General features: G+C 40.1%; 1 protein-coding gene across 1 annotated transcript in view; it reads right to left on the bottom strand.

Moving 5' to 3' along the window:
- Positions 1 to 18,006, bottom strand: part of LOC126458095 (BRO1 domain-containing protein BROX-like) — a 128,455-nt gene that overhangs the window by 50,290 nt on the left and 60,159 nt on the right. The window contains exons 2-5 of the mRNA XM_050094917.1: positions 13,488 to 13,697; positions 13,305 to 13,400; positions 7,419 to 7,597; positions 3,209 to 3,378 (exon numbers count right to left, since the gene is read on the bottom strand). Of these exons, the coding sequence (XP_049950874.1) occupies positions 3,209 to 3,378; positions 7,419 to 7,597; positions 13,305 to 13,400; positions 13,488 to 13,697 (655 nt within the window). The remainder of the gene's footprint in view (positions 1 to 3,208; positions 3,379 to 7,418; positions 7,598 to 13,304; positions 13,401 to 13,487; positions 13,698 to 18,006) is intronic.

Raw genomic sequence — 18,006 nt, 5'->3', positions numbered from 1 at the left:
AATGAAAGTGAATATTAGATCACTTTTAGAAAACAAAACATACTGACAGAATTAGGTAAATATGACATTCACAAATTATTATTAGCAATCTTTGTGACAGAAGAGGACCCATCTTCTCTCAGCTGCCATAACAAGAACAACTGGAGCAGGACTGACAGACATAATTTAAAAACAGAGGTGAATCATGATTAAGACGGGGAACAGGTAAAAGAAAAGAGTGCATCACTGGTGCTGTAGGGCAGAAAAAGTCACGCCAATACCAGGGACACGAGAGATGTAATGCACAAGAAAAATTTATAGACATAACAACGGACAAATGGGTGGCATTCAAAACTAGTGAAGAGACAAACTGTGTGCCAGACCATAATTTGATATTCTTGCCTTTCATAGGCAGTGCTGACTGAAGATAGTAGACTGGTAGTATTGAGTAAGTGAGGGCTGGCTGTGAACAGTGTCTAAATAGTTCACCTGGGAAGTATCACACCAGAACACACTCTTATGCATAGTGAAAATTTCATTCATGGCCTAAGATTCAAACTGTAGAGTTAGACTAACAAGGGGAAAGATGATAGACAAAGATGTAAGGTACAGAGCTTTTTTTTTCTTTAAAAAAAAAAAATAAAAAGGGGGGGGGGGAGAAATAAAAACACGGGAAAATAATGAACTGGGAAGGAGACAGAAAAAAAGAGAACTGTTCTTATACAAATAAAAGGGTTATGCAGAATGTTTTAAAAGGGATTGTGATTACATTTTTGTCCATGTGGCATTCAGTCATCACTAGCAACCAGCTGATAAATGATCACTTTCAAGTGGTAACCTTCCATGATTTAAAAGACACATGAGTGAGTCCGAAAATCTTGAGCGTTTGCAATGGTTCCTTGGGAAATGTCATGCTTCCTACATAACAGTATTACAGTGATTTTTATAATTTTGGAGAGGCAGAACAATGTTGCATAATGAGAGTGAGGTGGGTATCTGATGATTGTAGTGAAGCAGCAAATCTTGGTCATTAGGCAGAAAATCATTTGAGTGAATAAAGAGTGACATATAAGGACATAAAGGCATCATTAATAGATTGTGTCACTCTATGACAAATGAGCCAAGACATTTCCATATAAAATAATGAGAAGAAATGTAGTATTAGATTGAGAAGACATAAAAATCTAGGATAGTAGATTTTCATTGTAAGTGCAACAGCAGTTCCTATAGTTAGGTATGATTGATTTGTGCAGTCTTATGAATGTATGTACACATTTATGTGTCCTAATATTAATGTACTGATATATGGGGGTTGGTGCAGTATTGCTACATGGGACAGGTGCCATGACCTTTCCCAAGATTCCTTAGGTCAGTGAATTTATTCATGAGGCCACAAATGAATAAATTCATTTGTAGCCTCATCTTGGGTACAATGACTGCACATTTCTCTCTCCTACACTTATATATTTTCCTTTCCACATCACGTGCCATCAGGCGGCAGGCACTTGATGAGCAGTGGTCACAACATTTTGGCTCAGCAGTGTAAACAACAATAATAATAATGATAATGATAATGATAATAATTCTTTATAGAACAAGCAGAAACTAGCAAAATACACAAAGCAATCACTCATATAAATACATCGAATACACCATTGCAATTTCATAACAACTTCTACAACACTTTAGATCACATAACATCAACAGATACAAAGAAAGTAAATTGGAAAAAGAAAACACTACACGGCAAACACCCGTATCATCTAACACAGCCACACATCGATCAAGACACATCCAACACATGGTTAAGAAAACGCAATATATACAGAGAGATGGAAGGATTCATGATTGCAATACAGGATCAAACAATAAACACCAGATATTACAGCAAGCATCTTATAAAGATCCCAATACCACAACAAATAAATGCAGACTTTGCAAACAACAAATAGAAACAGTAGATCACATCACAAGCAGATGTACAATACTAGCAAATACAGAATACACCAGAAGACATGACAATGTAGCAAAAATAATACATCAACAACTTGCCAGACAATATAAACTAATAAAACAACACGTTCCCACATACAAGTATGCACCACAAAATGTACTGGAGAATGATTAATACAAATTATACTGGAACAGAACTATTATAACAGATAAAACAACACCACATAACAAACCTGACATCATACTCACCAATAAAAAGAAGAAATTAACACAACTAATCAAAATATCCATACCCAATACAACAAATATACAGAAGAAAACAGGATAAGAAATTGAAAAATACATCCAACTGGCTGAGGAAGTCAAGGACATGTGGCATCAGGATAAAGTTGACATTACACCAATTACACTATCAACTACAGGAGTCATCCCACACAATATCCACCAGTACATCAACACAATACAGCTACATCCAAACGTATATATACAACTACAGAAATCTGTAATTATTGATACATGTTCAATTACCCGAAAGTTCCTAAATGCAATGTAACATATACCGTACAGTTAAAAGGAAGTCACGCTTGATCAAGGTCCGCGTCACTTTCCATTTTTAACCAGACATAACGTCTGAGAAAGGAAAGAAATGTTAATAATAATAATAATAATGCTGAAGGCCAAAGCATACCACTTAACACAGTGTTTCTGATACGAATAAAAATGATGATGTTACTACATACATAGGTACTACTAACATGTGCAAAAGTTAGACTATGTCCTACTCACAGTCAGTAAATGGTGCTAGTGATTAACTAACATGCAAATGTTTAGTATCATAAAATAGCTAAGTGTATCATGACAGCAAGGTAAAGTTACTGGACTGAGTTTCACTTGTTGCAACACAAAGTAGCTGGAATTAAGTATCATGTTTTTGAAATCAAATGCTCCTTCCCCTGGTATTAAAGAGAACAGTGTAATGGACATGAAAAGACAGGAAAGGAAACTGTAGGTGAAGCAGTCTGTTTAACATAGGGTAGCAACAGAGTAAGAAAAAAAATTCCATTATTTCTAACTTCATACCTCGTGTACTCATATCTACTAATGAAGCTGAGTGAGTTTCTTCCTCTGAACACCATCATATACTTCCTCCTGTGGATAATGAGTAGTTGAGAACACACATGCACTGTGTGTGTGTGTGTGTGTGTGTGTGTGTGTGTGTGTTTAGACGCAGACAATACAACAATGAAAACAAGAATTTATATGACATTTTACTTACATAAGCTTCATAGAAAGCTGCCTTAATCTTCAGGTAGAGCACCCACTGCTTTGCTTGCTCAACTGTAGCTAATACCGTTGCAGCATCAGCAAACATTTTGGATGTCTCATTCGATAAAGCTGATATTAAGCTTGGATTGTGTTTCAGTTCCACTGCCCGCGCAACTGTGACTGTTGAGAGGATTGATCAGAAACCAAGTGAAATATAAATATTATAGACTAAGGAGAGAACAATTACTTTTACGTAACATTCTTTAAATGCATTTGAGGTATAATACTAGCGCAAGATGAACAGTTTTAGCTTCATGATTGAACTTTAAAAGCTCTCTTTTTATATCATCTGCTTTTAATTTTGACTCTGAATCACCCAATTTTCTCATTGCCAAAGCACCTTTTGTGGACAGCAGCATTTTCCTTTTTGATCTACATCTCTTCCTACATAAGTTTACTGGACATTTAGTCACCTCCATAAAAGAGTACACTGAGGTATGTAGAACTGGTACCATGCAGCCATTTGACCTACCAACTCTGACTTAAGCCATGGCACTGAAGTAGTGTGTATGTGCCTGTTCATTGTACAGGATCAGTGGAGTAAGATGGGTCGACATGAAGACATTACAGAATAGCACAAAGGGGCTATGAAGTTGTCACATTTGTTAGTACATCAATATGAACAGTCCAATGCATTTACAAAGAACTGTTTAGCACATATAGAAATGTGACAAAGAATAAGGTTAGTGGTCATAAAAAGATACCAACTGACACAGACTGGGGATGAGTGCCATGTCTTGTCAATGACAACCATCATTTCAAACATGATAGGAATTGCTGCTGTCAGTGAATGCAGGTCCATCTCAACCAGTATCTGAAAGAGCACTGCGAAGGGAACTGCATGCAAGGGCGTTTGGAAACTGGTACCCCATAGATGGCCACCGCTCACAGCTGCACATTAAGCTTCAGGTTATCAATGGGCCAAACAATACAGAAACTGGACAGTAGCTAGCTGACGGGAGATAGTGCGGTCCAATAAGCCACAATTTCCTCTTTTCAAATGATTGACTGCATTGAGTGCCCCAACATCCCATTGTGCTGTTTAATTTGCATGGTGTGGAGGGTGTAGTCTCTGTCCTGCGTCCTCCATACAATGACTTCGGTACAATCATTTAGGTTACCATAACATGAGCTATTATGTTTTTTATTTCAAGGTGTTCAGTGACCAAGTTCTGTCCTTCCTTCTATTTCTTTATGATGCTGTGAACACTACCATCTTCCAAGATGACAATGTTCACAAAGCTGCACACACTCATATTCTTGGCTTGATGAGCACTCAGGCACCCATCGCATCCTGACTGGCCCACTAAATTATCCACCGAACAGAACAAAAAAAACTTTTGCTGATATTAATGATATCAAAGTGTGAGCTGCCGAGCTTTTCACCTTGCCCTCACACACCTGAGTTCACTAACCAACTCAATAATGAAAGTACTATAAATTAAAAGAGGTAGAAGGAAAGTTACACCTTTCTGGCCTATTAACTTCAGTTGGATAAGGAGGACAAAGGAAATCAACCATGACCTTCATATGGGAACTCTCCTGGCAACCATCAGAAATTTTAAATCAGGATGGCCGGATGGGGATATAAATCACTCATGATGACGAAGAGATGCCATGACATTAGCTACAAAATTCTTTACAAATCTAACATTTTTTATTGATGTGCTAATGTGTATTAATTTATCCCAGAACTCGCTGAAATCGTTTAATGAGTTTTTCACCCGATATGATGAATGCTGCCTACAGAATAATTGTCTGTGATCTTGAGTTGACTGTTATTTTTTCATTTACAAATCTTAAGAAGGTATACTGAAAACAGAAATTAACATAAGAAGATCTGCAACAGGTAAAAAAGAAGGTTTCAAACTGGGAAAATTATGGTACTTGGTTTAATGTAAAGCAAATAGTGCTAATTTATCTGCAAAATTATCATCAAAACCCACTTTAGGTCAGTTTATGGTGCTTACAGTTTTCAGATTACACAGAAGTTTTGTACAAATGTGAATGACCAATTAATATGTTCTTGCTAATCAGTACCTGCAAAGAGTTTAGAAATACTTTTCTACGACCTATTCTTGAGTACTGCTCGAGCGCTTGGGATCTCTATCAGGTCGGATTGAGGGAGGAGATAGAAGCAATTCAGAGGCGGGCTGTTAGATTTGTTACTGGTAGGTTTGATCATCATGCAAGTGTTACGGAAATGCTTCAGGAACTCGGGTGGGAATCTCTGGAGGAAAGGAGGCATTCTTTTCATGAATCGCTACTGAGGAAATTTAGAGAACCAGCATTTGAGGCTGACTGCAGTACAACTTTACTGCTGCCAACTTATATTTCACGGAAAGACCACGAAGATAAGATAAGAGAGATTAGGGCTCGTACAGAGGCATATAGGCAGTAATTTTTCCCTCGTTCTGTTTGGGAGTGGAACAGGGAGAGAAGATGCTAGTTGTGGTATGCGGTACCCTCCACCACACACCATATGGTGGATTGCGGATTATGTATGTAGATGTAGATGTTCTTCACATTTTATCATTACAGTCACTGTGGCACTTGTGTTACAAAGGTTTTATATTTAGTATGGAACTTCACACTTAGAAACAGTAATGACAGAAATACCAAGAAACACTAATAACTATAACAAAAACAATAGTTTTATGTGTGTTCATGAAGTGTAGAATAACAGAGCCAATTTACAGGCAAGCAGAATTATATTGTGAGCCATGGCAACAATGGACATGAAGTAAAGAGAAGGAAGAGGGCGATTTGAGAGACTAAGAAGGGGAGTAGTGGAATACAGGGGGGAAAAGCTAAGATGATGTGAGTGAGTGAAAGAAAAAGGGCAATGGAAGAGGGAGTGTTTGCACTGTTTGACAGAGAGTAATGACCTCTTTTTTTTACGTAATTTATTTACTTATTTGGTGGGGATGTAATCAAGAAGATGTTAAAAGAAAGTGCTTCAGGTTTTTATTGAATGTAGGCATTGAATTGTGCTTAGGGTGCACGGAAGCTTGTACAAGAAGAAGATACCAGAAATGAAGGAGGAATTTGGGGATGTTTTTGTTTTACAGATTGGTACATCACAAATGCTACACACATTACTTCCTGAGTTACAAATAGAATGTGAAGATAAATATTTGATTTGTGACATAAGGCACTAAGGGATGTACACGTTATGAAGCTGATAAAAGGGTGTCTGGTCACGGCCATTCAAATGTCTGTGTGAGGACTATACGATCAGACAGGCAGATATAAAAGATGTAACACACACACAAGTATTCATTACTTGTGCTGTGGTACACTGCATTACAATAGTACAGGTCCACCAGAACAAGTGAAGCAACATTTCTATTTCACATCCTGTACAAATACATTACAGAATTCCTTATAAGCATAAAGACATGCGAGAGTCATTCTGCACAAAGTGAGAGTTCTTTTATTTCTTTCTTTCTTTCTTTTCCCAGCTCCACTGAGATGTTCATCCAAAGTCATACTCATGTCTGGAATTATTTTCTGTTATAGTAATGGGTAACTGACAAAAAGAAATAGGCACAAGTATTTAAAGATTTTACTGCCGATTAAGTTCTAATGAGTTCCTACAATTATTTGAGACTTCTCTGCACTTAGTTTTCAGTCTGTCTGAACAATGAAGATGCGCTGTAATTCGCGGGTGATGGCAGCTCTGATATGTTCAGGCCAGGTGTTTAAGCAAAGTCGGAGGTCACTAGCACATACAGGTGGACACAACCAACAAGATATCATCAACATACAAGAATAACAACTGCAAGTCGAAAACTGCTCCTTGTAGAACTGCTGATGCTGTTGTCTATTTCTCAATGTTACCTGCCCTCCTCCCAAAAAGAGTTCAGTACACTATCTGAAAATTTTGCATTTTGCATCTTTATCAGCAGTATGTTAAACTGGTTGCATAAATTTTTTGCTAAAGTTTAATAATGGCAATACTGTGGTCTCTCAGTAGTCTACAGTTTAGATCATCATTTACCCTAATTAGTGTAGTGTTCGTTATATGATGTTTACTAAAATCAAACTGATTTTTATTTAATAAGTTGAATGGGCTTAAGTGTTCAGTCATTAATATTTCAAGGTCATAAAAACAGCAACTGTACTCCTATACAAGTCATGACATTGTTTCACCTTACCTTCTTGTGCTTCTGCAGTGCATTGTGTCAAGTAAGCAGATAGGACACGTGGATCAAGATCACCACCCTCAAGCTGTTTCCCTGGTAACTGAGGCAAATACTGGGATTGAATAAACCTGAATATGCCAGCAGCTTTCCTTAGGCATTTGTGCACTTCCTTTGCTTCTTCCATGGTGATGCTGAAATACACATAAAACCAAAGCATTCTCTATAATTTTCCCAAGAAAAACACTAGTATTACTTCTCCCATGTAAAGATGGCTCAAATGACTCTGAGCACTATGGGACTTACTGTGTAAAGAACACAAGATCAACAAATGAAGGAAGTAGCAAGATATCTCCACAACCAAAGACTAAAATCAGGTATTTTTTCCCGAAGGAAAAAAAAGAAGTACTGAGGCAGGAACAGTAAAGAACAAACACAGACACAATACCTACATTTTAATTTGAAGATACAGCCACATTCAACAATTCACAACCTATGAAGTGAGGAAGTGAAAAGAATCAGGCATTCACTGGGAAGAAAGGCATGAAATTGATGCCGAGACATATTTTCTGTCTTCAATTTTTTTCACAGTGTGGAACATATAAAGTCTGATATAATTCCATTTAATTTTATATACAAGCAGCTGTTTTATGGGAGTCCTGTTGATAAATGCTGGCTATGTGAGAAGACTTAGAAATAAATGTTTAATGCAACTAGATGAGGAGGATACAAGGAAAGGAGGAGTGAAAATGAATATTTTTTCTCAGATATAACCGACTTACAACATTAAAAAGTATGATCACATAGTGATGGCAATCAACAATGACATATAGGAAAGTGGATTTTTCAACAGTGAGCGAACACACCACAATGGGAAAATGGCTAATTAAAGAAAATGTGGCCAGACTACAATAGCAAAATTTAGTTCTGAAATATTGCTTCAAGCTACAAATATACATCACTAATTACAGTGGGCGCATAGTGATGATATTTTTTTCTTTAGTTACAGCATTTATGTGCTTAACTATTTCAGAGGGATCACACATTGACTTCTAAACAAGGAAATTTACAGACACCACCCAGAGCAGTGTATGCGACTGTAATTACTAGGTTTTAAGTAAAAGTACTTCATAACACTGGTTACTGTGCCAAAGTGTTTCTACAGCTAATACGATCATCACTGTTCATGATCACTTACCCGTGAGATGCGGGTACAATCAGTGCTGTTGAAATTGCTGAAACCTGAACCAAAGCTGTTCCCCAAGATGCATGCAAGATCTGTAAATGTCACATTCAATGACGCGTAGGACTTTTTCTTTATTTTTATACTGACCAGTCCTTGCAGTTCAGTAAATGAGAACAGCTATGATCCTTTTGTTCATGTGTACAAAACAATCAAAGCAAAGTTCACTGCCTTATGATACTGTGCTACTGAGATGTAGTCAAACATTCAGACTTAAATCAGACTGATACATGCAAAATTTAACTAGTGGAGATTATTTCATTAGAAATTTTTTGGTCTGTATTTTGAACAGAAAACTTGTCTCTCCTAACTACTGAGAGATTTTATTTCCTACAACATACTATAGTTGCATATTAATTTCTACTATGAGCTATGCCAGTCAGAACTATCTTGATGATAATATCATTACTGGTGCAACAGGAACATTGTAATCTGCATGCTCTATACACAATGCTGCAATCACAAAGTTTACTATGTAGATTTCAGAAATACAGACTCTTTCAGCCCTCAGTGGAATACATGGAAATTGTTGTTAGTAAAACAAGCTATTACTAACAGAGAAACCTCTGAAAGCTATGAAAGTAACTCCATACCCCCCCCCCCCCCCCACCACCACCACCACCAAAAAAAAAAACCCTAAAAGAACTCAATTTTTTTACTTGGGAAAGTGAATTATTGCTCATACTTTATTCCTAGTGTTATAGACATTTACACTACAGAGGTGCCAAATCCATATGGTCACCAGCTGACACCAGATATTCAGGAGGCTCAAAAAACACCATTCAACCATGGCTTATTGGCCTATTCATTGCAAAAGCCTCCGATCTTAGCCACAGATGCTTCATAGCAATGTGCTGGTGCAGTCCTCTTTGATAAAGACTGTGGAATATCCAAAATTGCGTACATCTAAAAAAATTGAGCCCCGCTCAACATAATTATAACTAGATAGAAAATAAAACCCTGACCATTGTTCGTATCACTGGGATACCGGGCGAATTATAAGATGTAAATTCTGTCCTGCCACTTTGTAAACTGGCCAGTGATTGACAAAGACATGCAGCATGAGACATGCACACTTAAAAGTCAGCACTGCAAGGTAACAACCAGACACATGCAAAACCTTTTTGCCTTGATCCAACCACAAACATAATGGCATTTACTATGCATTGACTATGCTGGGTCAGTCCTCAATGTCATGTGACTTAATCTGGCTGATACCTATTCAAGGTTCTCGTATGTGAATAACATTTTTCAACAATGACTGAAGTTGCCCTATGAGCAAACTGCAAAAGATTTTTACTACTGACAGTTTAATCTAAAGCAATCAAAAGCTCACTCACTACAAAATTTACAGTGAAATGGAGGGAACAGATGCAAATATTATACTAGTTAAAACTGTACAAAACAGCTGTGACATGCAATTGCTATTTCTGAGAGGAATGATTCTGCTATAAGCATCAAATCTACACTGACGAAAAATGAATAGCTACGTTAGAATTCTTGTAGGATAACTGCCAGTTAGACTGGCTCTGAAAATCAGCAGTGGAATTTGAAAACTTACTGCGGCAACTACTTGAACAAGAATATCACCCTCATATCTACATAAATTAACTTTATATGTTTTTAAAGCACTGTTTGTCATATATCTTTCTGGAAAATAAATTTAATTGAGTTATACAAAATATGTTGAAATTACAAGGAGTCAGACTGCTCAGCCAGTACTCATTTTCAGACAGTGAAAAGTACAGGACTGCTGAAATATATACAAAAACAATTCTAGCTTCCAGAAGTATTACTTGCTTCCTTAGGGAGGAAGATTGGAGTAAGGTTAGAAAGAAGGGGTAGACCTCTTGCTGCGGGTTGCTGAATCCCACTGTGCGAGGTGTACTCTAAAATGAATGGATGAAGCCAGGCAGCCAAAAGAGGAACACACTACCTAATGCACATACAACAAAAAACAGCTTCTGGAGTGATACCACTCGAGACTGTCCTTGTCCTTATCTGATAAAGCTTGACCCCAAGCACAATGACAGTTTCTTGAATGTACAAGCCACACCATTCTGCTAATGTAGCCATTGAGTTAAGGGCCCAGAAAAGGCAAGAGAGGGTTCAATTGAGGGTGGCACTGAGTGGGCTGGCAAAGTGAGGGCCAGTGGTGAGGGTGATGGAACCTCAAGAAGTGCTGGGTCTGGCAGTGGGGGCACCGGGGTTGCCAGTAAGGACGCTGGGATGTGAAGAGGCACCGAGCCCAGTGGCAAGGGCGTCGGTGGGACTGGAAGGGCATGGGGGCTGCCAGTGCGAACACTGGTGGCACTGGGATCAAAAAGGTACCAGGCCCAGCAACAAGAATGCCAGTAACATTGGAACTGGTGGACACGTGCTGTGCCTGGTAAGCACGCCGTGCCCAGTGGGCATGCCAGAAGTTGAGTTGTCAGAGGAAATCAGAACACAATTGACAGGGAACTCAAAGGCTTGGAGGAACCGTGTTAGCTGCACAAGGAATGTGGGCCACTAATCCAGGACAATCTTAAACTTCGGAGGAGGCAGAGGCGCGTTGTCTGTGTTGGAGCCAAGGCAGTGTTGGGACTGGCAAGCTGCTAGACGAGAAGCACCAAGGTACACTGTAAGAGCTGGATGTGAGGCAGAAGCTGTGATGAGATGTCACTCATGTGCAGCTGCCATTGTACACTGAATCAAATGAGTAAAGGTGTGGAGCAACTGCTGTATCAGCCACCTTTGTCACTGCACAAGCTGAGACAGAGACAGTTCAGACACTGGAATGAGTCATGACAAGTGTCAAATGATACCAGTCAACTTGACCAACAGGGCTTCCTGCACAACTACTATGTCATGTAATGACTGAGAACTATAATGGCACAACCAGAAACTGCTACACAATCTAACTGCCCACACAAACACACAGTTTCCAAGTCAACTAATTTTGAACCATCAGCAGCAACCAGTGATGAACTGTTTCACTTGACACTGTTTCACTAATGACAGCTACCTCCAGAATACAAAGGAACTGCAAACAGAATACATGCTAATCTATTTCCTTGCAGCCTACAAAAAAAGTGTACAGACACCAAGATGTTGTAACTCACACAAGAGAGATCCCAGTATTCAAAATAACACAACAGAAGTGAAATGGATGCAGTTAACAGAACAAACATCTAACTCAGCAAAACACCATAACAAATGAAATAGTGTGCCCTACTGTTAGAGAGGAATTAATAATAATGTGCATTTTAAATGTGGACTGGGAAGAAATTGTGTACAAACAAATGAAGAGCCAAGGGCTCTAAGCTAAGAACAAATAGTAAAGAACAGTTAATGAGCACTAAGCAATATCTCCTACAGAAAATTGCATTAACAAGGAACCGGAAAGTGAGAAAAATGCAATGACCATGGGTCACTCAGAAGCAACATATAATGAACCCAACTAGCCACAATGCTGCAAAATGTAAGAAGAGGACACACAAATGAAAGTAAGCCAAAGGAAACAGCCAACAACTGGGCTACATCTGGATGTGGAGCAGAACCATAAAAAATTCCAAGTAGAGGACACACGAACACACAGAGGAAGACTATCCAACTGAACACATGACACAGGGAATGATGTTCAGAACCAAATCAACCATAGTTTAATTGCGTATGCTCATCACCAAAGCTTTTACCTCATTGCCACTGTTGAATCCCATTGTGGGAGGTGCACGCTACAATGAATGGATGAAGCCAGGAAGCCAAAAGAACAATAGAACTTTATTACACAGTACCTCAGCCAGTATAACAGGAAACAGCTTCTGAAGTGATACCACTAAAGATTGTGCTGATCCAACAAGAGTTGACATCAAACACAATGAGAGTTCCTTGAAGGTAAAAGTCCCACTGTTATTCTAATTTAGAAACTGAGTTAAGTTCACTGTCTGTCCTAAATCAGGTAGCACTGGTGTAGCCCAGAAATGTCTGTACATAGGCATAGTCCATGGCTGAAACACAAGCACAGACTCAGAAGTTTGGATGCTGTACACGAGGCTGCAAGCTCCGACTCGTTTGCTCTATGCTCTGATGAATGGAACTCTGATTGTGGGACTGCTTGCACACTCAGCTCCTGGCCCAGAGAAGCATAGCCTGATTGGCAAGTGACTGGGTGGCGTCCTACAAAGCTGTCTGGCAGAAGAATACTAGGAAATTGTGATAATGTCATATGGCTCACGGAGGTAAGCTAGTGTCAGTGACAGCAGAGCTGTACCGGCGGATGTGGGGCCACTGGATTCACAATAGCTGCTGCAAGCGTGACATGCTGCAATTGAATTACAGGTGCCTTGGAGGGCAGCAATGCAACTTGTGTGGTTGGTGGCTGGACTGCAAGGTATCACTCAGTCACTACACAAATGACCTGTTCCTCCTTTCTAACTCTCTCCAATCTATCACCCTTTCCTCCTTGGGGAAGAGGCCCAGATAATTTTTTGTGCTTCTTCACTTTGCGTTTATCAGCGATACTTAAAATTTTACCCCCTGAAAGTAAGTGATAGCCAGCCACTCTATTTCACAATTTTATACTTTCCTCGAGTGAATTTTGCTTTTGAGACAAAATCCATTGTTCAGTTTCTCTTCACATAAGGTTACATTATTGACTCTAAACAATTAATACTCACTCATCCTTTCCAGCAAGCATGGCTGCGTGTTTCATGTACCAAATTGCTACATTGTAACTCATGTTAGCACCCTCAAAATATGAGTCTCTCATCAACCTGAAAGAAGAAAATACACTTTGCACACACTCAGAAGACTGGTTGTAAAAAGCAGGAATATACATACAAAGAGTTTTGTAAACTTACTGCGGTTTATTTCCCAGCAGAGTGTGTGTCCACTTAAAAAGCACGCTATAACGCATCTTACTTTCTACTCCAGTATTTTTACTGTCAGGTGAAGTTAAAAAACCAATAAAAATAGCCATATACTGATTGAAAGCAACATCAACGGTCTCCGGAGCATGGTTGGCATCTGGGAATAACTGAATAAGCCGTGCTCTGGACTGCTTCAGGTCACTGTAAATAAAAGAAATACCAGTAAGTCTAATTCAGATATGCAATCACTCATTTAAATTTGAGCTCAAAAATGCTTAAAACTGTTTACTTGGCCATAAACATATATATCATAGGGAGATGACAATATCAAATGGTTAGGGGCTTCCTGTGAAGTCACTATTGTTGCATCTACACTGACACAAGAACAGATACAACCCTTGTGAAGTGTGGCAACATGTGGTGAAGCATCTCTGGGCTTCGCTATGAGTTTCCTGGTTGCTTGTTTTGAGTGCCCGTCAGTGTAGGGGCCATTTAAGCGGAAACTACAGCTGCAGTCAGTCATGAACAGTCAGTTGGAGGAAGCAGCGAAATGGTGGCCAAGCTGAGTACTGAATTTTATGGCCTCATCTCGAGCAAAGGGCTATGTCATTCAAAGTTTGATTTGGATCTTGTGGACTAACTCTGTCACTATAATTCAATAACTGGATCTAGCAAAAGACTTAACAGTTTGTTCCAATCGATTGTGCTTAATGAACTCAACCCAACCAGTTGTCATAGAGGTGCTACCCAAAATTTTCCGGACTGGTGCTGCCATCTGTTGAAAACCTTACCTTTGGACTAATGGTCACCATCACCCTTGAAGTAGTTCCCATCTGCACGTACACACCAGTCCCAGCGCTTCTGCCACTGGTCAAATGTTTTCTGGAAGTCCTGTTCTTTGAGGGCATTTATCACTACCAGATATGCTTCTTGAACCCTCTCTAGAGTGCCGAACCAATGGCCTTTCAACTCGAGTTTCAGTTTTGGGGATAGCGCAAAGTCGCAAGGTGCCAAATCTGACGAGTACTGTGGGTGGGGAACAACCACCATGTTGTCTTTTGCCAAAAAGGTCCTGGTGAGCAAGGACGTGTGACAGGGAGCATTGTCATGATGCAGCAGCCAGTTCCCTTGAAGCCAAAGTTTGGGACATTGTCACCGCAAGTTTTCATGGAGCCATTGCAAAACGTCACAGTAGTACGCGGACTTCATTGTTTGGTTGGGTGGGACAAATTCTTTAGCACAATTCCCTTGGTATTAAAGAAAACAATGATCATGCTCTTCACTTTGTTCTTCACCTGTCTCGCTTTTTTGGATCTTGGAGAGCCCAGGCTCTTTCACTGGGACAATTGTTGCTTTGTCTCTGGGTCATAACCGTAAATCCAGCTCTCGTCGCCGGTGATAACCCATGACATGAAGGTTGGATCATCAGATGCGGTCTGACAAAGATCCGTGCACACTTTAACACGCTGTCCTTCTGATCAGCAGTCAAGATCTTTGGCACAAATTTTGCATGCATGCCAAATTCATCAGTCAACATTTGTTGACATGTCCCATAACCAATACCCACTTCATCTACAAGATCTTGAATGGTCTGATGTCGATCCGCATGAACCAACTGTTGAAGTATGGCAACAATGTCTGGCATTGTGCGGCTAATGGGCCTTCCCTTGTGAGCATCATCTTCGACGTCTGTACAGCCTGCCCTGAACTGAGCATGGCACTCAAATACAGATGTACGGCTCATACTCTGTCCCCCAAACACTTGTTGAATCATTGCGAGGGTCTCCGTAGCACTTTTCCCGAGATTCGCTCAGAATTTGATACACATGCACTGTTCTGTTCGCAGATCCATCGTAAAATCGCCACACACCAAACGCCACACACCAAACACAGAGTATTACGGAAATCACTGTGGACACGCAACACATCCTCCCAGCTGAATGCCACTCCGCACACTGACTCATCAGATATGCAGCTCCCGTCACCTAGCGGTGCAAAGACCCACTACTCCTACTTTCCAGATGGCAGCACCGGTCCCGAAAATTTTGGATTTCACCTCATGTAATGGTAATTGACAAATAATTAGTAACTGACAAGGAGAGGAGTAACTATAAAGAATGGGAGCATGTGGGGAGCTCACAACCTCCACTAGTTACTAATGCTACAAGTGAGGTTCAGCCTACGAGCCCAGGCTGCAGTTTTGATAAGTACACAACAGATATTGCACATCAGGTTTTGCAATGGAAAGTCTCTTTAGTGAAATCATGTGTCACCCAAATTCCATTTTAGTACTTTAACCACTGCACCACTTCACTTGGTAGGATACTATTGTCATTCTAATAATACCATATGCATAATTAAGATTAAATTGAATAAATGCCCTAAAAATTTGGTAGACATCATCCATCTGCTCTTCAGTTGCTTCTACCAGCTCATAAACACTTACGATCTTTAATACCGTCATCTTAATGTTTCTCAGGTGTGATAAACTACATGGTACTTATGAGGCTTAGAACTTCACTGACTTGCCAAAATCTTGAATCATGTCTTCACATTACAAGTGAAAGTAATTAAAAATGCTTCAAACACAGCAAAAATTCACCAAACACTCTGTGTATATGATTAGTTTCTCCTTTCGGCTCACTCAGCTACTAATAGTGTACAAATAGTGGACTTTTTATGAAGCTTAATACTATGTAATGAAATGAAATAAATTCTGACATCAGTCACAATTGGGAAATGAAATGACTTCAGTGGTGACAGTGAAAATCTGTGTGGGGTTGGGAATCAGACCCAGATTTCCTGCTTTATGTGAGCAGTCACTTTAACTGCTTTGGCTATCTGAGCACACTTTCTGCCTGATCCAAACTCCTGACCTGTTGCACACTACTTACACAGTGTCTCTTGCCATCATATAACACTATGCAAGTAGGAATGGGCAAGTCAGAAATTTGGGTCAGATGGAAAGTGTGCTTCAATAGCTGAAGCAGGTATGGGTCAAAGTACAGGCCTGGCACTAATTTTCACTTACTGCCATTGAAATCATTTGAGTGCCCAACTGGAGCTGATGCACAATTTATTTCATTTCATAATGTATAAGTATGGCTGTAGGATCAAAAATAGTATCTGTTCTTTTGAACAGACATCACACATATATCATTCCTAGCACATCTAACAAAGTTTCACAGTTGCTAAATATGTCTGGTAATTGGATATACATCCAAATGTCCTCCTCCCCTATTTCTGTCCATCACTTCTCCCCCCTCTTCCTGTCCATCTCCTCCTCCTCTCTCTCTCTCTCTCTCCCCCCATTTTCTCCTCCTTTCGCTGTCCATCTCTTCCCTCCCCCCATCTCTACATACACTTCCTGCCCCCCTCCCTTCCGTTATTCGCTTGGTTTGTTGGTTGGTTGGGGGGAAGGGACCAAACAATGAGATCATCAGTCCCTCAATCCAAGCATGGTGCATCTGAAAGTAGACGTCCACCCATAACATTTTGTGATCTAGATGACAGGTTCACAATAGTGAAAACGAGAAGGCTAAAAACTTAATGAATATCTTTGGTATCATCAATAATAAAAACAAGATGAAGAAGATAGGGAATTCATAAAGTGGGCATTCCCAGTGTTCTTTATGTGATACGAAACATCCCACCCACAGCTGTCCCACCCCTTATCCATTAAAGTCATGGGTGCTCACTATCCAACAAAATGCGGCACCAAGAATAGAAAATTGAGTACGGCAGAAAGAAGGTGAATTGAAACTAAAAGTGATTAAAACAGAGTAAAAGAGGGATGAAAGAGTAGCCTGGTCAAGGAGGTAGGGTTGGGGATCCCCAAGACCTAGCATACAGCAGGAGAACCCCATCCGCAACCTTCGTGCCCCTGACCTGGAGGTAGATTAAAGCCTCATAATTGAGAATAAAAACCACTTTCACGAAGACAATTGAGAACCAGTTTAAGCATCCATGAATAATACACCAATATTAGAGGCAATGAGTTCGAAAGTCTATGCTTAGCATGTAGAGCCAAAAGGGGTGTTGCGGGGGGGGGGGGGGGGGGGGGGGGGGGGGGGGGGGGGGTTGCACTCCACTACGATATGAGCTACTGTCTGTAAGACTCCACAGCGACAATGTGGGTGTTACTCATAACACAGTAAAAAAACTATGGATCAACCTGCTATGTCTGATGTGAACACAACAAAGGTCTGTAGATTCCTTTTGGGGGAAGCGGAAGGAAGAGCACCTTGTTGCGTTAGTCTCCTTGAGAGTTCAGAGTTTACTAGATGGGGCAGGAGCCCACTAGATATCGGTCCACTTCCAAGTGAGCATAGATCTTATGTGCAGCTGCAAATCTGCACTTGGAAGCAGCAAAGTGAATGGGGGTGAGTCAGTGCTCCTGCAGCCAGTCAACCTGCCAGTCATTCACCAGGATACCCCCATAACTTGGGAGACAGAGAAAGACAAGTGAGGAGGCAGAGTGAAGGAGGTCAGCAAGGTCATGAATAAAGGA

The sequence above is a fragment of the Schistocerca serialis genome, chromosome 2 (assembly GCF_023864345.2).
Source record: "Schistocerca serialis cubense isolate TAMUIC-IGC-003099 chromosome 2, iqSchSeri2.2, whole genome shotgun sequence".
NCBI lineage: Eukaryota > Metazoa > Arthropoda > Insecta > Orthoptera > Acrididae > Schistocerca > Schistocerca serialis.
The sequence above is the reverse complement of the archived record's forward strand: the minus strand, read 5'-3'. Positions and strand labels throughout refer to the sequence as shown.